The sequence below is a fragment of the Lampetra planeri genome, chromosome 16 (genome assembly GCF_965212315.1).
Source record: "Lampetra planeri chromosome 16, kcLamPlan1.2.h2, whole genome shotgun sequence".
In the NCBI taxonomy this organism is placed as follows: Eukaryota; Metazoa; Chordata; class Hyperoartia; order Petromyzontiformes; family Petromyzontidae; genus Lampetra; species Lampetra planeri.
The window spans coordinates 12,630,773-12,656,609 of NC_136122.1; the positions used below are offsets into that span (position 1 = coordinate 12,630,773).

The 25,837-nt window shown below is 53.0% G+C and overlaps 1 protein-coding gene across 1 annotated transcript in view; it reads right to left on the reverse strand.

Annotated features, from left to right (window-relative positions):
* LOC144722973 (N-acetyl-beta-glucosaminyl-glycoprotein 4-beta-N-acetylgalactosaminyltransferase 1-like) overlaps nt 1-25,837 on the reverse strand; it is a 107,268-nt gene that overhangs the window by 17,249 nt on the left and 64,182 nt on the right. The window contains exons 7-12 of the mRNA XM_078601441.1: nt 21,573-21,640; nt 13,660-13,738; nt 12,814-12,880; nt 11,595-11,735; nt 9,063-9,172; nt 6,047-6,147 (exon numbers count right to left, since the gene is read on the reverse strand). Of these exons, the coding sequence (XP_078457567.1) occupies nt 6,047-6,147; nt 9,063-9,172; nt 11,595-11,735; nt 12,814-12,880; nt 13,660-13,738; nt 21,573-21,640 (566 nt within the window). The remainder of the gene's footprint in view (nt 1-6,046; nt 6,148-9,062; nt 9,173-11,594; nt 11,736-12,813; nt 12,881-13,659; nt 13,739-21,572; nt 21,641-25,837) is intronic.

A 25,837-nucleotide genomic window follows, 5' to 3' on the forward strand; every position in this document is an offset into this window, starting at 1 on the left:
ATCAGGACCGGGCACATATTCCTGCCTACAGACACGCTCGGAGCGCTTATTCACTCGAATGCCGGGCACACCACGAGTGCCAGATTGTGAGTTCAATTCGGGGTCGACGTTGACTCGGTGCACCATTACCACCACCACCGGTTGTACTGCAAGGAAGGCAATAGGTGTGCAACAGCGCATCAATTCAAAGCAATTCTTACACTCACGATCACACGCATCGGACTGTGTGCGCGTAAGCATCAATTACTTAGGGTTTATGCAAATCGATGTTACGCTTGGAACAAAGCAGTGAAAAATATAAAACGGGCACAACAATGAACCAAAACCGAGAAACAAACATTAACAAGAGGGTTAAAAATAACGAGACGGAAAAATAAAAGCTATTGTTGAATTTAACCGCGGTCCCAAATCGTGACGATTCATCGTGTCGCTGGGAGGGGTGGGTCGTTGCACGGCTGCACGGCTAGTTAACGCCGGCTGCCTTCGTGTTCACTACGGAGCGAGCGAGTGAGCGGGGCTCTTTCTGGAGGGAACATGCAGTTTCAACTCCTGGCTCCGGATCAACAACACAGATGAGCATCGTCCGACGAGTAAGTAATGGAGCATCTTGCCCTCGGAGTTCCACATCGGATTACAAGCACGAGGACGAATTAACATGCCGGAGGTCAGACAGCCAGATGGGGCACGCTGCCCGCTGCTTCCAGTCCTTCCGTGATGTTGACATTGACCGTCTCCTGTTCAAAATCCAGCTCCGATGCAAGTGTCCATGCTGAACGTGTCCAACACCGCCCTTTCCCACCGGCACACCCAGGCCATGACGGTGCGTGGGTGGGCCCCGGCGGTTCGGGTCGTCTTCTCACTGGCTATTTGCCGAGTCGAGCCTCAACGAATCCGTGAAACTCGCAAGGCTCACAAGGCTTCTGAATCTAGCTCAGGAGTCGGCAAGCCAATATATACTAACGAGAAGAGCAACCATTTGTTTTAGAATTCGGTGAAAAAAACCTCGATATTTCAAGAGAGGAAATGCACTCGGAGTACGAGACGGTGCGTCCTTAATAAATGAGGTCACAAAGCAGTCCTGGAAGAGTCGCACGCGGCTCCGGAGCTGCAGGCTGCCGACCCTTCATCTAACTCGAGGCCAAGCAGGGCAAGGGGTGGCGTTAATTGATTTTCGCTATTAACCGTTGCTTCCGTCAGTACACTTGAATATGCGACGTGTGTGACTTCACTGGCACGGCTCCGGTTCTGCAGTAGAAAATACATGGTATTGGCTCCTGAGCTATGCAGGACTAGCTTGGTACAGGCCCGGCTCAGCTCGGTTGCATTGGGAAAAAGTAAAGGTTCGTCCAGGTCTTAATTTGCTTCTCATTGTGTGCAAGAGTAGCAGCATTGGAGTTGAGCTTATCAGTCATCTGTGGCTGTTTTCATTTATTTTTTTATTTTTCACAATGTTGTTATGGGCGAAGACCCCAGGGCGGGCCCAGGACACGCTGGCAGGACTATGTCGCTCGGCTGGCCTGGGAACGCCTGGGAATTCCCCAGGAAGAGTTTGAGTTTGTCGCCAGGGAAAGAGAGGTCTGGGGACTGCCCTACTCAACATGCTGCCACCGCGACCCTCACCAGGGCAAGCGGATTGAGAAACGAACAATGATGTTCTGATTTTGCTATCGGTGTCACGTGAGACTTGAACGGCTATTCTGACCTCTTGCAGAGCAGAGCCCCGTTTGTTATAGAACGTCCCACAGAATCGAATACGACAGAACTACATCTGAGCTCCTTCCGACTTATTTCAACCACATACTAGGATATGCACCTTTATCACAGCGCAAACAACATTTAACGTCCTTGACTTTTCTTTTGCCCTCATCGGTGACAGGGCTGAGACCACCAACTCGTTGCACTTGAAACCAAGGTTTAATCTTGGGTGACAGGAACCCGGATTTGAACCCAGGATCTCAGTCGACGATGGCTCATTGATTTGAACTCAGAACCACCCAGCCCAGCTGTAGATTTCCCCCACTCCTGATGTGGTCTGTGTTAGGAATCTTGAGTTGGCGCTCTTTGCAATGCAGTCACGACTCCGATCCGTGCGTTACTGCTGGGAAAACGGGAAAGTGCCCAGGCTTCCGACTCCTAAAGAAGCTCTCAAACGTGGCGCAGAGTAAGTCGTCCTCTTTTGTTTTCTTTAGGGAGGCCGGCAGGGGAAAATATTCTTTACGGCTTATTAAGCGCGTTCCACGCTCGACTTGGATGAACCGGGCCCTTAAATTGAGAACAACTACACAGGATGTAACTCGCAGGTCTCGAGCAGAATTCACGCCGAGCATTAAATATGGAAACAGTCGCGCATCATCGTCATCATCGTCGTCGTTCCCCGTGCTCCAACAGGCATCGGGGAAGGTCTTCATGACCAAAAGCATTCCAAAGGCTGCAGAAGAAAGTCCACATTGCTATGCCAGAGGCCGGTTTATCCATAGAACAAGGTTAACCAACGTTCTGCCTGTAAATGTACAGTATTGTATAAATGCTCATACACTGCAGAAACAATATAAACACGTACTTTGATTTGTCATTTGGCCAAAATCACCTTCAATGTGCCCGATCTCGTCAGCTCTCGCAAACCAAGCAGGACTCGAGAGGGAGCTCTCAAAGGGTGTTTTGCCTACTCTTCCAGCGCTGGCCAGATGTCTCGGAACACAGGTGGGGGTAGCCACGCATCACACAAACCACACACGCGATCAACCCATCGACGATCCGTGGCGTGCACCCATTTACACCCATTTACACGGCGCCGCCGATTCAATTGCCAAGACGAGGGGATCGAACCCGACCGGCGACCTCTGGATGGGCAAGTCCAGCGCGCCGACCCGCTACGCCACAGCGGCAGCACATCTAAAATAATAATCGAGGGCCGTTATGCGAAGGCGTCCCAACGCGCTTCATTAAATATCGCGACGCGCGCATCTCCCGTCGCCGTCGTACCCGTGGGGTTAGAGAAAGAAAAAATGAAGACGTTTATAAAATGAAGACGTCTGTCTCCACGCTGCCACCCCCCCCCCCGCCCCCCCCACAAATCGTGACACGTCCGTGTAACCACGGGCCCATGCAGCTAAACCACACGCAGAGCACGTGGCCAAAGGAAATCGATTTATATATATATATATATATTTTTTACTTCAAAGCGTTGACATTTTCCAATAAATTAAAATTGATGTTTGTTTCAACAATTTTACAGCTGGGTGCTCAGGATTCGAGGTAGCAAAAAAAAAGCAATCCTAAATATAATAAAGAAACAACACACGTATAATAAATAAATAAATACCTGCACACGTATATAAACCGACGCATAGATCGGTCCGTGTCTGATTTGAAACAAAATGATTGCTGTTGATTCAAAGGTGTGACTTGAATTCTCATTTGGAGACCGTTTAACCCATTTGCTGCCTGATCGCACGTCCACCCTGCGACCCCGCCGACTTGCCCACCGATCCCTGCTTGACTGCTGACTGACAACAGCTGTCTCCCCACGTATCGATCTGCCCGCCAAATGAACCCACCTGCCCCGTTTACTAATTTAACAGTGGCCTCCTCCATAAAAAAGGATACACTAATGTGTGTAACAACAACTACAAATGTCGAGTTGAAAACCCGAGACTATGATTGTAAACATAAGCAAGCTGGGGGGCGGGGGGGGGGGGCCCGATGATCATTTTGCCGCCAACACGACCACACACAAACGAGAACACGATGGCGAACGCGATACAAATGAGGCGGTGAAGAAGAGACATTCGAATCGTGGCCACGTTTCTTGACGGTTTTTATAAGATCCCCATGCGGTGTACTACGAACCGGCATTTGTCAATCTGGTTCAATGGGGGTCGGCGGGTGCGCGCCTGGATCATACGATTTAGTCGTCAAACAGCATACCGATGAGAACACAATTGGGTACGACCGCCCGGTACAACTAGATCACAGCTATCCGCTCGCGCGAGCGGTCCTGATGAACGAGTTATTCAAACCAAAAGTAAACAAGGTTGACAGTTCAAATGTAAAAGCAGCATTGAGAAGAAGAGCTGTGTTTGTTCCTAAGCTATTCACATATTTGCCCTGCGGTTTACAGTGTTGGTAAAGGAGCACACCTTTTCACATCCTCGAAGCCGAGCCAGGTCTACGATTAATGGCCAAAACCACTTCCATTAGACTCAAAGAAATGCGCTCGTGAGGGACGTCCGGCGCGGAGATGGAGCGATAAAAGTTGGCCCCGTTGTGCAGCCGCTAAACGGATTGCTGCGAGGCCGTGAGAGATGGCGACAGGGAAGGCCTTCACGGAGCAGTGGAGAGATCATGGCTGCGGCTGCTGCTGCGGCTGCGGCTGCTGATAACATGATTCGGTTGTAATTGAGTAGAGAAAGAATGGCGTAGATAGCCAGGAGCCAATCTTCACAGGGAACGTGTGAGGCTCGGTGTCCGAGCAAAGAACAAAGAGTGTTAGAAGTTGATGAAGAACTGGTCACTTGGGGGAGCAAAAAAACAAACCGCGACAATCGCAGGAGCCCAACGAAAGAGGGGAGGGGTGTGCCCTCTCGAGCGGAATCACAACGTGGGTGACACCGAGACAGCCCAGTGGCTGGGGGGGGGGGGGCTAACGCCGTGTTGGTCGGGGGCGCCGAGCCGGCACCGGCGAGATTCTTTGGTTTGAATCCGAGGTGGCCGCCCCCGCGATTGCTCCGGGGTTCCCAGTGGAGCGGATTGATGGCCTCGGCCTGGTCGGCGAGGACCGAAGGGGGAAGGAAAATCGTTACGAAGAATCTTGTCTTTCGGTTTGGCTGAATCCAGCCGTGCGGATGATGAACGTGGGAGAACCAGGCTTCGGGGGCTGTTCTCTGACACGGGATGCTGCATTGCTCGCCCAGGAGAGTTCCAAAATGATAAGCGATCGCCTTGCGATACGACGCCGAAAGTACGAGTGGAATTACAGTCGAGGGAAAAAGACGGGGAAGCAAACGGTCCAGCGCGCACACAGAGCCAGGCACTGTGACCACTGGCCCGACCGTGAGCCCAGCAACACCGAATCGGGCCGGGACAAACCGTACGGATCACCTGCTGAGGTGGTTGGCCATGGCGACTCAGATGTCAGGGAGCCAAGCTGGCACCGCCAAGATCCTGGGCTCGATACCAGGCAGCAGCCTGCGATTAAGCAGACTTCTCGAGTTGAGTGAGCCAATGGTCTCAGCAAGGCCACCAATGACTGCTCAAAAAAATCACCCCGTTTAATTTGGTCCTGCACAATATTTGGCTAAATTCCACCTCTGAGAATTGTTGTGTTCGTCTGACTTTAGCGCAATGAGCAGTGGCAGTGGGTGGGAAACTGCTGACCTCTACTGAATGGAGCAGAGGTCACTGAAAGAGGTAGCTCTGTAATGTCCATTACCGTGGAGCGTTGTAAACTCCTCAATCCGTATCACGACCACCGGTAGCGACATCAGCATAAAACCATGGAAAAATGACAGCAATAAATGTAATGCTGCCGAAAAGTTTGAGGAGATCGTGAACTTGTGCGCGTGCAAGAGCACGTGCACAACCAGCCAGCCGGATCTGCAGAACGCACGGCAATGACGACAACGCAGCAAGAAAAGTTCTTCGACGTCTTTTGACAAGCGAAGACGAGTTTCTTCATTAAAGCGCGGAGGCCCGGCGCCCCAGCGTTGAACGCGGGGGTCGCGTGCTCGATGAGCCGACTTTTCTGCCGCGGCAGGCTTTTTTTAAAATATCAAGAACCCCCACGGTCGCATCGCCGCTTTCTCCTCGAGATCCAAAAATACGACGAGGTTGGCGCCGCGCGCTCGGAGCCAAGGCACAAGCCCCCAATCGTTGCGGAAAAAAAAAAATCAATTTTGGCGGTCGGCGAATGGGCCGTATTTTTATTACACGAGTGGTAGCGAGAGTAAAAAAAAATTGAAATTAATGGCAGAAAGAAAGCTAAACTGGCAACACGAACAAAAGGGTAAAAAAAAACCCGCCAAGGAGAGGGTTTTGACGCAAGTACCTCTCGAGGTAATAGGCGTTCTCCCGGTAGAAGCACTTGTTTTCCGTCTCCATGTGGGTCAGCCGGGTGTAGTCGTTGGGGTAGATGTAGGAGAGGTACACCTGCGGAGCAAAGACAAAGACCCCCCCAACCCCGTACAGCCTTAACAGACTGCCGGTGCAAGGGCTGTTAGCGAGCACCTATCAAGGCCGGCACGGGTGGCCAGCGCCACGCCCGGCCGCCTTTGTCACCCCTGTGGCGATGTTTACTAGACACCGGCGCCGGGTAATCATTGAAGGCCGAGTCGACCTAGGGGAGGCCCAGGACCGGTTCGGATAACAGTCACCGGTGTTGGCGCAGCGTAGCGCTAACCTCGACACCACCGCTCGCCTGAGCAGCAGGGGCGCGCGCACACACGCGGTCGCAGGTCAGTCGTCAACCGTGGGAGCAAACAACCTGGGCGGTGCCAAGCAGCGTCCTCCCTCTCCGATAGCAACCTCAAAAGAGTCGCTAGTGGTAATTGCCCGAGCAAGCTCCCTTCTCAGCTGTCAGTGTGCTGCTGCTGCTGCTGCCGCCGCCAGGTCAGTGACTTCCACTTAGCCCGCTCCGCCACTTACCAGCATCTCTGTGCCACCTGGTTGGCAGGGTCAACCGAGGAGCAGCTGGACACAATAGTCAGGAGCTCGGCGCACTAGCAACAATGGTCACCCTATGGCAGGGTGAACCAACGAGTAGCTAAATACAGCAGGCAGTCGCTAGACGCATTCATAACAATGGTCCACCCCCCCCTATGTAAGTTTCATGCTTCTGTAATTTCATTGTAATTGTACTATTAAACGAATAAAATTTGCGGATTCTGCGTAGGCATTATCCACTTTGAGGAAGAGCCATTTTCCGAAACTTCGCATTTTGTACAGTGTTATTGACAAATTGTGTTGTGTTTTTTTTGTATTTGTGCTAAGATCAATCAGAATATAATCTGCCCAAGCCAACTTGCACAACAGGAAATGTATTACGTAACAATGATTTATGTTTGTACAATATTTTCGATTTCTCACATCATAACACGGTTTCTTTTTGCTCCGATTTCCATTGCTGTACTTTAAATATATTTTTTCTTTCGGAATTTTAGTAAACCCAGGTCACACCTTACAAACGAGGCTCATCCTCGTCTCTTAAGTTCTCACCCCGGTCACAGCAAAAAAAACTCGGGATGCCCAAAATGCTGCAGTCGGCACCGACCGTGCCAAGCAGGTCGTCGGGGCTTCACCAACGCTCCCGACTCATAGTCCGGATTAGACACGAAGAGCAGAAATCCCCACGACATACTCGATAACAAAGTTACGCGTGCCGTCACAAAGCCTGGCTGGCCACACTGCGGTTACCGCACCGCTCACAGCCAAGGCCTGTCCACACGGGAGGCTAGGTAGGAGCTCACTGATCCACGCGCTTTTTTGTCTGAAGTTCAACGTACACACACTAAGGGCTCCGTCGTTTTCCAGGGAGGCCCAGACACCGCAGGCCATGACCAAACCAACCAGAACGACGCATTCTACCAGGTTGTCAGAAAAGAGGATGAATCAATCTTTCCACACCAAGTCGTAAATGTGTCTCAGTGCACTTGGCATAAATCTGAATTTACAATGTACGCCCAACAACTCCAAATATGTAAACTACAAGTCATTTAAATTTCGATTTAAAGCTTTCGTGACTGCAGGGATTCATTCACCGAAAGAACCAAGAAGATACAAGTCATTTAGTTTGAAATTACTTTAGCAATGCACCCTGAGCAAGATAATTTAAAATTATAGGCTATATTACAATGATGACGATTTTATTTTGATGCAACGGCCACATATACTCCCGGGGCATCTCAGAGCGATTCACATCTCATCTCAGCACATTTGAAAGGGCACTCCCAGTGGTAGCTGTCTCTGTGTGGCACAAGGTGACACAACGCCTGGCCTGCAGACGAGCATTAGCTTGGCAGTAGGGGGGGGGGGGCAATAATTGCGGCCGTGTGTGATCCCCAATTGGGTAAGCATTGACGGAGCCAATGGGGGGGGGGGGGGGGTGGGGTGGTACGTGCCCCCCAAATGATTCGATCGAAATCCCTAATTTCGATCGAATCATTGGGGTTTATTAGTAATAAATCGGCATTTTGTGACCCCCACTGCCACTGTGTAGCATATTATTATTATTATGTGCCAGGGACTCTATGAGATGATATAATTGGCAATAAGTAATGGCAAAGCAGTTATAAGTGACTCAGAATTGTGCGCAGTTGCGTGTACAGCACACGACTTCCCTGAAGGCATTCACCTTCAGCGAGCGCGATGCCGATCACACAACACGGTTCGAATTCGACCCTCGATCGATGGCTGCGCCATCACCGCACACGCGTCGAATAAAAAGCAAAGGGACAAGTCCTTACTACAACTCCTCTCTCATTTCTCATTGCTAGAGGGGTTGCCCCCCCCCTTCCTGAAAATCCTGGCTCCGCCATTGTGGGTATGACCGGTTCCCAAAATGAGGGCATAACCCAGTACAAGCAGATACCCGGCTGGCGACAGGTACAGCCTGTTCTCCTATAACGTCTATTGTTTTCATGATGTGAATTGGATATAATGTGGTGAATGCATTAGGGAACACACTTTTTATAACACGGATGTGAATTGGATGTAACACGATGGAGTGAATGAAACTACGTCGCGCGAGTAGGAATAAGCGGTCGAACGGCTGCCTCGGCGTAGCATCACACAGGACATTGGGATGCTGCTGGATGCTTCTAAATGCTACCCACGCGCCTCAGTCTTTGTTCGGCCTGCGTACACATCCGACGTGTTATCGCGAGTTTTTGCTTTACCATAAATTGTTTATTACAATAGGGATGTTTCCATAACGCGGCAATCTTCGGGAACGCAACAACCGCCGCGTGACAGGAGAACGGACTGAATCTGCACTGAAGAGGTGGCACAGGGTGTGGGCTGAGGGTGGGGGGTGGTTGTCAATCGGAGAGGGGGGGGGCGGTACTCACGAACTGCAGGCCTTGGTAGCGGTCGAGGTCGTAGCCGTGCAGGAGGTACGAGGGGCGGTACTCGCAGTCCGGCAGGATCCCCTTCAGCACCGTCGCTTCCACCAGTGGAGCTGCATCGCAGCGGCAGATTGGCAAAATGAAACGTCAAGCCGGGCAGAATCGCGCGCCGGAGCCTCTCGGAGGAACCGCAGCTGAACATTGACGTATGTGCGCGTGTTCCTGGTTTACAGCTGGGTGGTTCGCTCTGGGAGTCGTATCCAAGTCCTAGGATTCTACCTCGCACGATTCCAATAGGGATTCTATTGGTGTCGTAAGATTCCATCCAGAGCGATTCCTGCAAGAGTAGCGATTCTCCTTTTGCGATGTAAAAAAATAAAATCTCCATTCACTTTCCATGGGATTCTAACGGGGATTCTGCTATGGCAGATTCCTGTAATGGAGTGGGATCCTATCATGATTTCACTGCAAATCTACATGAACTAAACTTAGGCTAAGCATTGCCAAAACCGGCTGGTCAAAACGGCGATTCTGGCCGATTGCAGATGAGAATAAATGCCACTGCAATGTAACCGCTTATGTCAAGCAGGAGGTGTTACCGCATCAATAGGCTAACAAACATGATAAGCCACTTTGCTGAACTATCGTTTGTGGCCAAGTCGCTCCCGAAGAAAATAAGATAATAGCTCACGGGGCCTTCACCTGGTAAGATAAAAAAAATTGTTGAGTTTCATTTGTATATTTTTTTCAGTGATTTGTTTAGCTTGGCTATACATTGCACTCTTGCAGTGTTCCTGTATTGTTTATTGCTGTAACGTTCTGACCCGCCTCGACTGGACATCTGTGAAAAAGAGCTTTTCGGACTCCTCCAGTATAAATAAATATTCCGATTCCGATTTAATAACCAAAGGGCACCCATGCACGCGCCAGCTTGAAAGGTTCGGGGGAGCGGTGGATCGGGGGAGCGGTGGGTCGGGGGAGCGGTGGATCGGGGGAGCGGAGGGTCTGGAGAGCGGAGGATCTGGAGAGCGGAGGGTCGGGGGAGCGGAGGGTCGGGGGAGCGGTGGGTCGGGGGAGCGGAGGGTCTGGAGAGCGGAGGGTCGGGGGAGCGGAGGGTCGGGGGAGCGGAGGGTCTGGAGAGCGGAGGGTCGGGGGAGCGGAGGGTCGGGGGAGCGGAGGGTCGGGGGAGCGGTGGGTCGGGGGGGAGCGGAGGGTCGGGGGAGCGGAGGGTCGGGGGGGAGCGGAGGGTCGGGGGGGAGCGGAGGGTCGGGGGAGCGGAGGGTCGGGGGAGCGGAGGGTCGGGGGAGCGGAGGGTCGGGGGGGAGCGAAGGGTCGGGGGAGCGGAGGGTCGGGGGGGAGCGGAGGGTCGGGGGAGCGGAGGGTCGGGGGGGAGCGGAGGGTCGGGGGAGCGGAGGGTCGGGGGAGCGGAGGGTCGGGGGAGCGGAGGGTCTGGAGAGCGGAGGGTCGGGGGAGCGGAGGGTCGGGGGAGCGGAGGGTCGGGGGAGCGGTGGGTCGGGGGGGAGCGGAGGGTCGGGGGAGCGGAGGGTCGGGGGGGAGCGGAGGGTCGGGGGGGAGCGGAGGGTCGGGGGAGCGGAGGGTCGGGGGAGCGGAGGGTCGGGGGGGAGCGGAGGGTCGGGGGAGCGGAGGGTCGGGGGGGAGCGGAGGGTCGGGGGAGCGGAGGGTCGGGGGGGAGCGGAGGGTCGGGGGAGCGGAGGGTCGGGGGAGCGGAGGGTCGGGGGAGCGGAGGGTCGGGGGAGCGGAGGGTCGGGGGGGAGCGGAGGGTCTGGAGAGCGGAGGGTCGGGGGAGCGGAGGGTCGGGGGAGCGGAGGGTCGGGGGAGAGGAGGGTCGGGGGAGAGGAGGGTCGGGGGAGAGGAGGGTCGGGGGAGAGGAGAGTCGGGGGAGAGGAGGGTCGGGGGAGAGGAGGGTCGGGGGAGCGGAGGGTCGGGGGAGCGGAGGGTCGGGGGAGAGGAGGGTCGAGGGAGAGGAGGGTCGGGGGAGCGGAGGGTCGGGGGAGCAGAGGGTCGGGGGAGAGGAGGGTCGGGGGAGAGGAGGGTCGGGGGAGCGGAGGGTCGGGGGAGCGGAGGGTCGGGGGAGAGGAGGGTCGGGGGAGCGGAGGGTCTGGAGAGCGGAGGGTCGGGGGAGCGGAGGGTCGGGGGAGCGGAGGGTCGGGGGAGCGGAGGGTCGGGGGAGCGGAGGGTCGGGGGAGCGGAGGGTCGGGGGAGCGGAGGGTCGGGGGAGCGGAGGGTCGGGGGAGCGGAGGGTCGGGGGAGCGGAGGGTCGGGGGAGCAGAGGGTCGGGGGAGCGGAGGGTCGGGGGAGCGGAGGGTCAGGGGAGCGGAGGGTCGGGGGAGCGGAGGGTCGGGGGAGCGGAGGGTCGGGGGAGCGGTGGGTCTGGGCAGCGGAGGGTCGGGGGAGTGGAGGGTCGGGGGAGCGGAGGGTCGGGGGGGAGCGGTGGATCGGGGGAGCGGTGGATCGGGGGAGCGGTGGATCGGGGGAGCGGTGGGTCTGGGGAGCGAAGAGGGTCAGGGGTCGTACTGAGGTAGAGCGAGTCGCGAGCGTCGGGGTGCAGCATCTCGGCCGAGTGGCTCGGCAGCGACGCCTTCTCCAGACCGCCCACGTGGCTGGCGGGAGACTGCGGGATGTACTCCACCTCGTTCATCTTGAACGACGAGTCGTCTTCGAGGAAAACGGAGGGGGGGGGGGGGCACAATGAGAACGGCCAGGGTAATAGCAACAGCAGCAGCAGCGACATCCGCATTGACAAGGCTGGCGACGGGAGCAAGCGGCCCTTCACCCAGCAGCGGAGAGAGCGTGGCTGACGATGGGGGTGACGATGAGAAACAGGTAAATACGACCGGAACCGAAGGTCACCTGGTTTTGTTGCAACGAAGGAAACGTGACACTGGGGGGTGGGGTGTTTGCGGAACGGATCGGAGATGGAAGCGACACGCAGAGACGCTGACAGAATGAGGCGCACGCAGCCATGCTGCTCAAGGGGATAAAAACACAAATACATTTATATATTTTACAGCCAGACAGATGAAGTAAGGCTTAATTTAAATTACATTTTACACTTATGAACCTCGTGGAAGTCATCATATCAGCCCGAGATGTGCGGTTAGCTATATTTAATCAGAGACAATGACTAAAGTTAACTCGTCTCTTTCCCCCGCCCCCCTCGTATCTCAAGTGTAGTTTTAGTCACGAATGAGTAGGCATTTAATTTCACATTGATTCATCGATGCACGTTCATTCTTACCCTCACGACACGCACGTCTAAATGCGGGCGATAAGTCGTCGATGAGTAAAACATTATGGGTGGAGCGGTGGCTCAGTGGTTAGCGCACTGTGCGATGAACGTGGAAAAACCTGACTTCGATTCCTGGCCAAAAGACAACATCAGTGGGCGAGCGACAACTGAACCAGCTCATGTCACAGCCTCCCCTACGCCAAGACGCACTGACCAGCACGGTCAAGTCTGGTCAAACATCCTCCACGACCTGAATCTAGCAGTGGAGAGGCTTTCATCTAGCAGTTGATTGACACAAAGGCCGCACCTATTTGCAATTCGAACGCAAGCGATATGCGTCGCATCGAGGCTGACGCGGCGAAGAGAGCCGTGCAAATGAGATGCGAGATGCGAGAAACGAGGGACCACACCGATGAGACGATAAAAACAAATGGAACTGTGGTGGCGGCTGTGATGGGGCACGGGGGGTGGGCGGGGGGGGAAATCTAAGGAGGCGGTGCCTACCGGTGTACAGGGAGAGGTGTCTCGCGTCGATGATGGCGAACGTGGAGCTGGGCACGTTGAGTCGCCACTGCAAACGGCAAAGACGCGGGCAGAGCTTTAGTCAAAGCGACGTGCTTGGGCTCGGCGGGCAGCCGTTTCGTTTCACCATCACACAGCGTTTGCTTGAAGAGTTTTCTTTGTTTTCACGGTGGCAGGGGTGGATGGAGAGTGTTGGGGCGGGGGGCGGGGGGGGTGTGGGCGGCTGGGGCAAGAAATTAAAGACCGGATCAATACCGCAACGTGGCGTAATTTTCCGGGGCAGTGAATTTGAAAGGCGGCGTGCGCTTTTTAATTCGTAGCGAATCCTGTTAGCGGGGGCGGCTAACGCGACAGGGCTCAGACGCCAACCCCCCCCCCCCCGCCACCGCCGGGCTGGTGAGGAAAGCTGGGCCCAGCTCGGAAAGGGGGGGGGGGGTTAAGCTTTAATTTTGATTTTTACACTCGTTGGGTTGCGATGGCCGCTTCGTCATTGAGCTCTTTGATGTTGGCAGCGGTGGGCGTTGGTTCCCTCCCTTACCCGTGAACAATCCATCGATTAGGTTGGCTTTATCGGATCCATTGGGGCTGGCAGTAAAGCAAGTAGGTTGGCGACTTGCCCATACAGTGAATGCAGTACCCATTCAAGGTCAAGAGGCCATCAAGGCCAATGCCGCTGTTGCGTCATTTTCTACCCCAGGATCCCGCAGTTGTTCCAATGTCAGCGCCTGGTTCAGCAATCAAACCCAGGTCCCTTCTTGCTGTGGGGGTCACGAGTGTTAGCTCTGCGCTGACGGCCCCCCGGTTGCTTGCTGACGTGCGAATCCTCACCGCCACCTCCACGTGGTCGGTGCCGCGGTCGTTCTGCTTGTGCAGCACCTCGAAGTAGTAGCGCGAGGAGGCGGAGAGCCTGCCGAGACAAAACGCGAGCGTCAGCGGGCGACAGCGTCGGACATCCTCGCGCATCGACACAACGCCATCGGACGTTTCACATCGTTCTTAGAGGCTCGATTTCACTCGACCTCTTAATACGACGAGGTGGCCCAGTGGCCCCCGAGGAGCCAACGCCGCCGGGTCAGAGCGACGAGTCGCCCGGCACCGCTGAGATCCTGGGTTCGGATCCCGGGTTCGGTTTCGGCGGCACGTCATTAAACCGGGAGGGGGGCGGGGGGTGTCAAGTGGCGCGAGTCGATGGGAGTCGGCACCGTCACTGATCCATCCCCCATCGATCAGTGTCAGCTCCCGCGTTCGGAGGCCGAGGGTCAACGTGTGGCGGCCCTTCCTCTCGGGACAAGCGCTCGTGAAAGTCCCCGTGTGTTGGGATGGATCCACTCATAAATGTCATCCCCCCCCCCTCTCGCGTCCATTTTTGTCTTCATCTTTCCCTTCTGCCTTCAGGTTTTCCCCGAGGTGGAGAGGGCGGCAACAATGCTCCCTGTGAGCCTCGCAGCGACACGACCGCAGTGCCTGCCGCTGTCTTGCCTCTGCCGCAATCCAAGAATGTCAAATTTGGATTTATCTACGAGCGGCTAATATCCAGTAGCTTTAAGAAATCGAACTTGATAAAAATGAACGTAGCAATGTTCCGAAAAAATAAAAAAATAATTGCCTGCTCTGACAGGTGGATCAGAAATACGGACTTTTGACAAAGACAATTAAGATAAAGCTGAAAAGTTGAAAAGGAGGTATTAAGAAGAGCATGCTGGGAGTTCCGACGAGACCGAGAACACACGTTCGGCAAATAAGTCTTATTGACTGATCAGAAAAGTAAGTAGTCATTGAAAGGACACTTTGCTGGAAGCGATGATAGCTCGTGGTCAGGGTGGGTAGGCGAGTAGAGCTAGGCGAATGCGGGAGAATCACGTGGAGGGGAGGAGAGTGAGACGAGAGGGGAGAGTTCGGTGATGGTCCTGTGGCGAGACTAACCTCTACCAAAGTTCAAATCCTGGTCAGGGTCCGACTCAGCCCATCATCTCTCTGGGTTGACGAGTTGCCTACCACATGGTTAAAGCCCAAAGTGCTTGCCCTATAGAGATATCCACGAGAGGAATATGGAATTTCCATTGCTGGCTAAGGAACACCAGAGGTTATAAGCACCCACTTACTGCATCAATAGAATGCGTATGTGTCTTTAGCCAATCTGTTCCATCGTTATTTTTGAAGCTCAGATTTGTCCGACTCAGCATGTTATTATTTATAATTACGCTGACGACTGTAGGAACCAATTCATTCCATCGCAATCCCTTCGTGTTTATTACAGATCATCAGGACGCGTTACGGGACTTTGAAAGCACGGGAAGCAAATTAAATTACATCCAATGTTCCTTTATTTAAGATTGGCGAGAGGCAATTGAGATTCATCATCTCTTCTGCGGGGGAAGAAAGGCGGATGGATCTTCCAACCGGCGCCACACCTGCAGTTTGCGAAATGGATTTCGGAAAACAAAAGGCAAGGGACTGAAGCGGTGGGTTGGGAGACGGGGCCTGCGCAGAGCAGAGCTCCCGAATGGGGATGAGCGGACGTAGCTGCACAGTGTCGTAAGATGCGGCCACATTCAGATACCCTGTTCATTTCAAATGCAACAGTTCATCCAATTGCAAGGCAGGAAGCTGCGAGCAAAAAAAATATTGCGTACACGCACGCACGCACACACGCACCACTAACTACAGATATATCGTACTGTACGTCTCATCGTCGACATCATTAGCCAGCGCCTATCCACTGCTTGACGAAAGACGTGCAAGGGTTGCCGACATCCTCCCAGAGTTTTCCGCAACGCCACACACAGGCGCACAGAGCCCGTGTCAGACCTGCGCATGGAGGCAGCAGAAGTAGCAACGTCTCACGGCGCTGTCCCCGCTGTTTGTGTCCTGTCGGGCACTGTCACCTCCCCCTGGCCGTCACCGTCGTCCCCCACTTCTGGGCGACGACGCATCCTTCCCAAGCACGCCGCTCCACTTTCCTCGACAAGTCAACACGACGTCCTCCGCTTTTTGCCTTTCGGCTCAACTCTGAGCGTGGCGGTATCTCCACGCAGCTCGGAAACGCATTTCGGCTTTTGTCGCCATTCACTGTTGCCAGTGCCCACGTTTCTGATCCGCGTGTCACATGTGGCAATATGCAATTACTGAAAGCTGTCTTCCTCAGGCACATCGGGCATGCCACGTGTCATTATCAGCCTACTCGTCACGTCTCTTATTGAACAAAAGGTGCATTGTAGGCACACAGGCAGCTCCTTTTGTCAAACCACGGCTGAACAACGGCCTCACCGCCACCGGCCAGCGGGTCGTGGGTTTGATCGCGCTACACCGCACGCTCCGGCCTCTGAGAAACTCAAAACGCCGCTTCAAATGGTGTGGAGGCTTTAACGAGAAGGGGGGGGGGGGATTTGAGGCATAAAGGGAAGAGGAGGACAGGGGTTGAGTCGACCCCCTGACTATGATTTGAACTCGCAAGCTTACGGTGGCGAGCTGCGTGCCCGCACCGTGATGCCCGGGTTGACAGACGAAAAGGTCAACACATTCGTCAATCATAGTGCCCCAACACGGGGGGATACATGTTAGACGTCATGGGCCGCTGGCCCCTCTTTGTAGCGAAGGGATTATGAAAAAGGTCCGTCCGCCTGAACCATCGCCGATTCCATTTATTTCCATCTTAAAGGCAGTGCTGCTGACGAATGTGTTGAGTTTGGTGGCAGAAGAAAACGCCGTACAATAAACGTTACAGGGAGTGACGGATTACATTTCACAACTGAGTATTGTTGACATTAATAATATCTCCTTTTCAAAGTTTCACCATTGCACAGTAGTCGCTTACCTGGTTATACACAGAAGATATGAAATGACCGATTTCTGTATATTTAAAGAAACTTAACTTTTTCAACAGGAGAGGTCCCGTTATGTATATATATACACGAATATAAACGGGCTCTTATCTCATCTGGTTACATAATGGACAAGGGAGTGACCCGACACTACCCACGCGCACGTGTTATTTGAATTCAAATGAAGATTCAGAGGAACTTTTCCAGCTCAAAAAAGCTGCGCCGTGATGCTTGTGATGAACCACTGGGAGATGGGCATCGGGGTTGTGCGGCTCACATTCCACCAATTTAGCCCCGGCCAATTAAAACGACGCTGCAACAACCCAACTCTGGCTCCAACACCACTGATGCCTCATTCCCACGGTCCAAGTCAACTGCGGAGTAGTCGAAAACTAAACTATTTGTATTTTACCAGGTAAGGCCCACTAAGCTATACAGCTCTTTTTTCAGAAGCAACCTGGACCACAAGTGATAGCTCAACGAAGTGGCTTGTCGCGTGGAAATTTATAGCAGCCAAGTGCTCTAAACGCGTGTTTCTCAATGTGGAGTGAAAAGCCGGAGGACCTGGAGAAAAAAAACACATGACCAAGGGGAGAACACGCAAACTCCAAATATACAGCAGGCGCCAGGGTCGGGACTGAACCCACGACCTCCTGTGTACCAGGCGAGGTATTTAACATCTCGTCATTGTGGCATTAGTCAGTGAGGTCCCTCCCAGTGGTAGTCTGGATGGCCTTAGTGGTCGTCCCAATGGTCCCAGAGGTATTCAAGGGTAGTCCAGGTGGTCTAAGTTCTAGTCTCGGTAGTCCTGGTAGTCCGAGCGGTAATCTGTGAGGCCTCAGGAGTAGCTTTGGTTGTCCTGGTGGTTGATCCTAATACCAACGTATTATTGGAATATCTGATCGATACCAGCCAAGCTCTATAGATCCGAATCGCCACTGAAATGTATAAGCAGACTAGTATCCATGCCATTTCCAGCCAGTCACAAACAATATAGCCATTGAAACGTATCACATATCCATGAGCCGTACAATCCATTGCGATTCTACTAGGCCGACCCAGGCCCCACTTCCGACCTGAACGCCACCCCCTGACCTGCCCACGCAATTCCAGGCTAAAAGAATCATGAGAATCGGGATCATCAGTCACGACCAATCCACTGCTGGATGACGTTCCTCTGCACGCCCGCTGCCACGTTTCACGATCACGCGGTGCAATAACCCACCTGGTGCCTATTGACGAGAATATCCCGCCGCTAATGCATAGCCCTCCTGTGAAGGAGTGCTGAGCGTTTCCCGGGTGAATAATCGCACGAATACACTTATTATTGTTATTGTCGTGACGTAATTCCCCTGAGTGCACTCGGGGTGCGTTAACGCAGTCATGCTAACACAAGAGACGCTAAGTGCCAAACGCCAAATGTAAACAGTGAGCAAATACTTGGAATTATATTGTGCCCATCGTGTACAAAATGTCTCGCAGCACAGAAACACCATTTTAATTCTTCCACGCCTGAAATTCCCTTCAATTCAAGAAGCGTTGGTGGCGTAGACGTGCCGAGCAGACGACAGTACAGTACATCGATTGACTTACCACGGAAAAATCAAAATCAAAAACTGTTAACGATATAATTTTTCAACATCTTTCGAGAGGATTTGTAAAAAATTTTTTTTTAAGATTTTAGAATTTTTTCACCCCTTAGATTATATTTAAATCGTGCTCACGGTATCACGTCACGATTCCTATCCTGGAACCTCTCGCAGCAAGCGGTGCACCACGCGGTGTCAGAGAAAGCTCCTGGAATACGACCTTGGAACTCCTCACTCTACCACGTCTCGCGACGGGCAACCCTTTAATTCTTGTCCTTCAACGCGTGCTTGTCGCATGTCAATCAAACCAAGTGATATACTTATCAATGTTCGAATGAGCCAAATTACGTGAAAACAATTAACAAGGTGGGGTGTTTTTTTGTTTGTTTATTATATGTCGGTGACAGATGGAGTTGCGGAGAAGGATGCCGGATGTAGCCAGAGGAAGGCGACAGGCACTGTGGTCATGTGGTGCCGCCCCTCCCCCTTGGGACAACTGAAGACAGAAGACAAAGATGGACGTGCATGGGTAGTGGGGGTGCGGGAATGGGGGGGGGGCCAGGGGGGGGGGGAGTGGACCCATCTCGTCACGGTGGAATATCACGAGTGCTTGCACCGAGAGAAAGGGCCGCCACACGTCGACCGTTGGCCTCTGAACCCGGGAGATGACACTGATGGATGGGATGGATCGGTGACGGTGTTGACTCCCATCGACACGAGCGACTTGACACCCCCCTTCCCCCGCCCCCCGTGTTAATGACCGGCGGCCAAAACCAGAACCCGGGATCCAAACCGAGGATCTCAGCGGTGCCGGGCGGCTCGGTGCTCTGACCCGGCGACGTTGGCTCCCCGGGGGGGCCACCGGGCCACCTCGTCGTTCAAAGAGGTCGAGTGAAATCGAGCCTCTAAGGACGCGGCTCGACTGCTGTGCGGGCCCCCCTTTGTTGTGTGTCGCGGGCGGCGGCGGCGAGACGGCACGCTCGGCAGGAAGGACGTCATGAATCTCAAAGCACAAGGATCCCAGAATCTTCATTGCACGAGAGAGAGAATCCCTCCGCTTCCCCCCACAAGCAATAAAAAAGGGGTTTTCGGCAATTCATTCATTATTCATTCAGTGGCTGTGCTGCCAAGAAGGGAAAGTGTTTAACCCGTGGTGTTTGCAGAGCAGTGGGGCTCCAGAAGAGACGGGGAAAAAACCCACCGATGCGACGCTGCCAGTGCCCCAGAGAGCACGTCTTCATTTGCACGTTATTATAATACAATTTCCACGATATCCTTCACTACCACGGAGATGATTAAAAACTCACGTCAACGGTGAAGCGGTGGTGCAGTTGTTGCCGTACGGCGCTACAAACCCGGCGACCCTCGTTCGATAACCCTGCCACGGGCAACATCAGTGGCGTGTTATTATCCAAACCCGTCCTGGGCCACCAACCCCTTCGGCTAACCCGCACTGCCAAACAACCGCCCACCCCCCGCCCTCACCCCCTCAAGAAAGACGAAGACGTGGGGAAGGCCTTTGTCAAGCAGTGCCTTGACAAAGCGCTCTGAATAAATAACTCAAGTTTCCGACCACAAACAGCATTTGCCGCCGGTTAACTTACTTTCCTCATCATCATGAAATAAGTGGGATGGGAGTAAACAAATGTTTACGTGGGTGCGCGCGTGTGTGTGTGGAGATAAAAGTGCTTGGGCCCAAACAAAAAAAAAACACAACAACAAAATGTCTGACTGCAAGAGTTGCGCGTGTGTGATCCTTATTTAAATTAGGCAGACTAAAAAACACCCCTCTCTCTATTGAGGAATCATTATAATCGGCAGATGGCTGGCATCAAAGAATACTCACAAAAATAACTCTGTCTCATTGTAATAACAAAAGACAAAGACGACAACCGAGTTCATGACAGAGTGGAAATCTTGATTAGTCCGGGTCAGAGGTCATGGTTTGTCCGGCCGCAAACTGACCTGCCCTCGTGACTGAAACGGCAAACTCGAGGTATGCCAGCCATGTCCCGATTTTAATTGATGTCTCTCACGACGCACAAGTGGGAATTCAGCCCGTGGCAATCAATCACTTCCGATTTTATGCAAATTACACGCAACCCGTTGCACTCGGGGCTACTGCGGCGAACAAAGCGATTTCCGCTCGCCAGGACCGATCAGAAGATCAACGCCGGCAGCCCACGAGCAAGCCACCTCAAAAGTTACCGTTTTGTCAGATCTCGGAAGCTAAGCTGCTCAACGCCGCTTGAGCCTGCTCAGTGCTTGGATGGTGCGAGCCGCAGTTTGCCAGCTGATGTACGTGGGGGAACGGAGGTGTGACCAAGAGACGGTTGTGTGCCGAGCGTCATCCTCCCTCTCTCCTGTGCCGTGGTGGGTTTTCTCAGGGACACACTCTGGTTTCCTGGCACGTGAAGCCGTACGCTCCTCAATGTCACTGCCAAAATATCCTGATGCTGGAACCCTTACAAAAAATAAAGAGGCCTATGTGCCACAGTGGCGAGATGTTATCAACCTCGCCTGGTATGCAGGAGGTCATGGGTTCGATCCTGACCCTGACGCCTGCTGTATATTTTGAGTCTGCATGTCTCTCTCCTCGTGGTCACGTGGATTTTTCTTTGGGTCCTCCGGTTTTTCTCTCCACATTTAGAAACATGCCTTTAAGAGCATTTGGCTGCGATATATTTCTACGTGATAAGCCACTTTGTTGAGCTGTGGCCAGGTCGCTTCTGAAAAGGAGCAATAAAGCTCAGTAGGCCTTACCTGGTAAAGTTAAAATAGTTTATTTTAAGTGAGGGCAAATCGGGCCCATACAGGGTTCTGAATATCAGGAGGCACATTATCCTTTAAAGCAAAGGCTGACAGATGCTCTTTACGAACACAAGTCAGCGGTGAAAAACCTCTAAGACCACGAGCAGCCAGCTGCCCGCCTAGATAGAGCCAAGGCGTAAAAACAAAATGAACGGTCGCCTTTCGGAAGTCACACCACCGTCTCCCCCAAACCACGGGGCGCGCGAGAGCTCCGAAACACGACCGGCTTTATCTGTATTAAGAGAGAGAAAGAGCACACATGGGAGAGAGCACACAAATAGCAACGGGCGCGTGTGTGTGTAATAAGTTTATCTCAATGCTCACTGGGATGTTTGCAGAGGAGCCCTGACGGGCAAGCCAAGGGCAAGCGGGTGTGGGCGGCTTCGGTGGCGGGGTGATGTTTATTTTATCCATCGTTTTTTGAGAGCCGCCACCCACCACCACTGCCCCCCACCCACCCCACAACCCCGACACCGTCCACCCGTCCGTGCGTGCGTGCCGCGAATAAGAATCGCTTCACCTGACGGGGCTCGATGCTTGGGTCCTGAACTTGGTGTACTCTCCCGGGGCCGTCCACTCTTTGCCCGACTGAAACGGTACGGAAACACACAACCGTTCATCGTCATGTTTAACAAGCTCATCCAAAAATAAAAGCTACATCACTCCACGTTCACGCCACCACCCCCACCGCCATCGCACCATCGTCTCCCCATCTCAACGCTTCCCTTCGCTCTAAGATTATTATTTTTACACCTTTAATGAAGAACAATCCTCGTTTGCTATAACAGGCAACGCCGCCACCAGTGCACGCAGTCACAGCGCGCGTGCTGACATCTGGAATTGAACGCTTGCGAAATATACATGGGAGGGCACTCGACGTTGCAATAACGCGGCAAGCTGCTCCGGGGATCCCAACATTGCTCCGCTACGAATGATTTGGTTTTCTCACCAAGGTGGAAAGTGAAACAAATAAATCGACATCGACTGGCTAACCTGCGTGAGGGATGAAGAAAAAATAATAATTCACGGAAGAGAGCCAGCTGGCCATTACATAAATTTCTATGATATTCCACTTAGCGACAGAAAAGTTTACGATAGTAATTACTTAACCGGGCCAATTTCACACGAACATACGCCAGGCTCTTGCCCTGGCGTAGTGTTTACGGAGGAGTGGCTGGCACGACGGGTTGAGAACCAACCAACCCACGGCGGCCCACGTCTAACGTCAGTGGCATCTGAAGCAGTCGGTTCTGAGCACCACCCCCCCTCCTCGTTCCACCGACCCGCACAGACCAACGTGGTGAAGTATGGTCAAACAACCCATACGACTGATGCAGAGCGGGGAGGCCTTTATCTAACAGAAGATTTACAAATTGTGGTAATTGTTTCAATTTATTGAAACGAGAAGAGATCCCATTGAAATGGAAAAAAAGAGTCGGCTGTCATTTCCACTCTTCTCAGTCCTCCTGTACTCAGAGCACTAAGAGTAATCTGCTTTTTTATTTCACAATAAAATGCCAAGATAATATCTATTGTGAAGATTGATTTCACATTCTCTAGGATGTATGGAATATTCTGTCAAAATAATTAAACGACTAGGTGCACAAATTGAAAAGTTAGAGCAATATTAAATTCCCCGTGGTCAGTCTTCTGTATTTGTTACCGCCACCTCTTCAGCGACGCGATCTACGATGACGTCTTCCAAACTTCTTCCGCCGTTTGAATTCAACGTTTGTTTCTCTTACACGAAAAAAAATACAATTCATATTTAGCCAGTTGCCCAGCTAGCTTCGGTGGCAAACGGCCCCGCAGCTACTAACAACGGAGTTACTCAGAATCAGAATATGTATTTATACTGAAGGAGGAATCCGATGAGCTCTTTTTCGCAGATGTCCAGTTGGGGCACGGGGTAAAAACGTTACAACAAACAATAGAAAAACACGATAGGAATAGGAATCCCAAGTACAAGAAAGGTAAACAAATCACCCAAACAAATACAACACTAAATCATCCCCATCCTACCAGGCAAAGCCCACTGAGGTTTTAACATTTTTTTCAAAAGCAACCTGGCCACAAATTATATCCCAACAAAGTGGCCCATCATTTGGAAATGTATAGCAGCGAAAACAATCGAAACACTCTAAGCACATGTTTCTAAATGCGGAGCGCAAAACCGGAGGACCTGGAGAAAAAATCCATGCGACCACGGTGGAGAGAGACACGCAAACTCCACATATACAGGTGTCGGGGTCGGGATCGAACCCCGATCTCCTGTATACTCAGCGAGGAAGATCACATCTCATCACCGCGTGGGGTGCGCAGAGGAGCCCAGCCAGCAGCCAGCAAGCAAACTCAAGGCATAGATTATGTTTTAACCTTCGAACGAATCATAGCGTGGATGCATTTATCAAAACAATGGCTCGCAAGTTTTATTTGTATGATTGTCCTTCATAATACTTGTCAAGGGCATTGACAAAAAAAATCACCGAGGGTAAAGAGCCCGTTAAACCTTTCTAGCTATGTGGGCTTTCAGTTAATATGAAGGAGCCCTCGTTCCGAATTACTTTGCGCAGCAAAAACACCCCACACTTTTACAAAGGCGTCATTGAAGGGTTACTTAATAGCTTAGTATGTGGATATTTTTTTGGCATTTAAAAAATAAAATAAAAGTACAAGGTCCTCCCTGTGCTGTAAGTCAACATAAATGTGAAAGCGTCCCTTTGACTGTAGCACGGCAGGGGGGCTCGGGCTCAACTCCTGAGCAAATGGTGTAAATTCCACATTCCTCTGGCAGGGATCTGTCTCTGCATAGCACGGCCACTGTTGGGCTTTCTACATCTTACGGACCTGAGATTAAAGACGACGATCACGATGTCAAGTGCGGCCACACGATCTATACGCGTGATATCATCAGCGGACGGTACTATGCTGGCATGCGGGCCGACATACACTCTGGCCATAAAACAAGTCTAAACCTGGCCAATAATCTTTGACGGTGCGGATTTACGGTCTGAATGGGGGGGGAGGCAGGGGAGGCATTCGTGAACTGTAGCCAGATAAAAATACGACGGGGCCGATGGGCGAGAGATTCAGGCGTCAAAACAGATGGGAGAGATGGCTGCCGTTTTTGATTTTAGGGGGGGCTGCAAGATGTTGCAAACGAGGCTCGCTGCACCCCCCCCCCCTTTGCGCCACGTCCCCCCCACCCCGCACGCAACTCAATCGGGTCGCTCGCCAGCTCAGGCCTGCGCTACGTCGCGATGTACACGCGGGGCCTCTCCAGCACGGCCCATAGATTAAAGTCACCACCCGCCACTTCCCACCCCCCCACCACTCCCCCCCTCCCCCCCGTTGACTCAAAAGGGCCTCACAAAAAGGCGGCGGGGGGGGGGGGTTTCTCAAATTGCCTCTCGCGCAATGAAATGGGCGACCCCTCGCGCTCCCGGGCCTAGACGGGGAATAATGGGGAGCCAAACGCGCACGGCAGGAAGCGTGCAAGCGGCTCGCTCGTTCAAGTCGAGATTATACGGTGTCGCTGGTGGGGGGGGGGGGGGAGAAAGGTCATGGGGGAAATTGGTCACGTGACCACTTGGGGACTGCATAGCCACCCTTTCTGAGTGTTATTTAAGCGTCTGCAATTATGAAATTCAAAGTGAAAGAAAAAAAAGTCGGCGATTTCCCCCCACTTAGGCATCACGTGCCCAGCCGATGTATACAGCCCCCTAGCCTCGTGCTAGAAAATCTTAGTTTCTTTGGTGGGGAAAAGTTTACAAATAGGACAACCCCTTCAAAAGTGTGTTTTTGGGTTGGATCGCGAAAATATAAATGTGTCGTTAAACCCGCCACCACCCGTCAATGCCAATTAGTAAGGTTTGTCACGTAAACAGAACGTGCCAATTCGTTACTGGTACAGCACACCGGTGTGTTGGAGAGAGGACAACCACTGCTGAGTGTCCCACAAAACTGGTATCTATTTTACGAACCCCAGAGAGGGGGATGATGGGCTGAGTCAATCCCCAGTGAAGGAGCTCGCATCTGGCTCCAATTCCAAATGGCTCACATGGCCTAAACAGGCTGAGAGTGGCTCTCAGCGGATGCAACTCTCTCATGAAATCGTGGAGGGGGGGGGGGGCTTCTACACAACCGACCAATGTGCTCGTCAGGAAAGGCAAACCACGTGATACCAACTCCTGAGAGGCCCTGTAGCACGACAATGTCACTGCTCCTCAAAATTTGGCAATGCCAAGCCCAGAAGCGGTGGCCTGTGCAGAGATGATGACGACGACGAAGAAGAAAAGTCCCCAAACAGGATTTTAACCGGAGGACCGTCCCCATCGCTCTATGGCTGGGCCAGCTGGCCGCACATTGCGACATCGCCGACGCCCAAAGCAGGCCGAGCCTGCTTAGTGCCTGGATGGGCGACCGCCACGCAGGTCAGCTCGTCACATGTGGTCGCGGGGCTGGGTTATGTTATGGCCAGCAGAGAAGGCAGTGCAGACGAATCAATGTTTGCACTGCACTTCTATGCTCCCTCGTCTATAATCTCTGTCCTCACCAAGCCAAGCCGCATGGACCGGCGTGGTGAAGTACGGTCAAACCACCCCCACGACCCGACCCGTAGCGCGCGGGAAGTCCTCGTCGACAAACGGGGCCCCCGCGCCACGTGCGTGTGAACCGATCCGGCTGTCGGAATCGCGCGTGCATTGTTCACTCGGGGATTCCACCACCGTCGCTTCTCCATGCAAAGGGAGTGTTGTGGTTTCCTGAAGAGAGCGCGACAGCGGA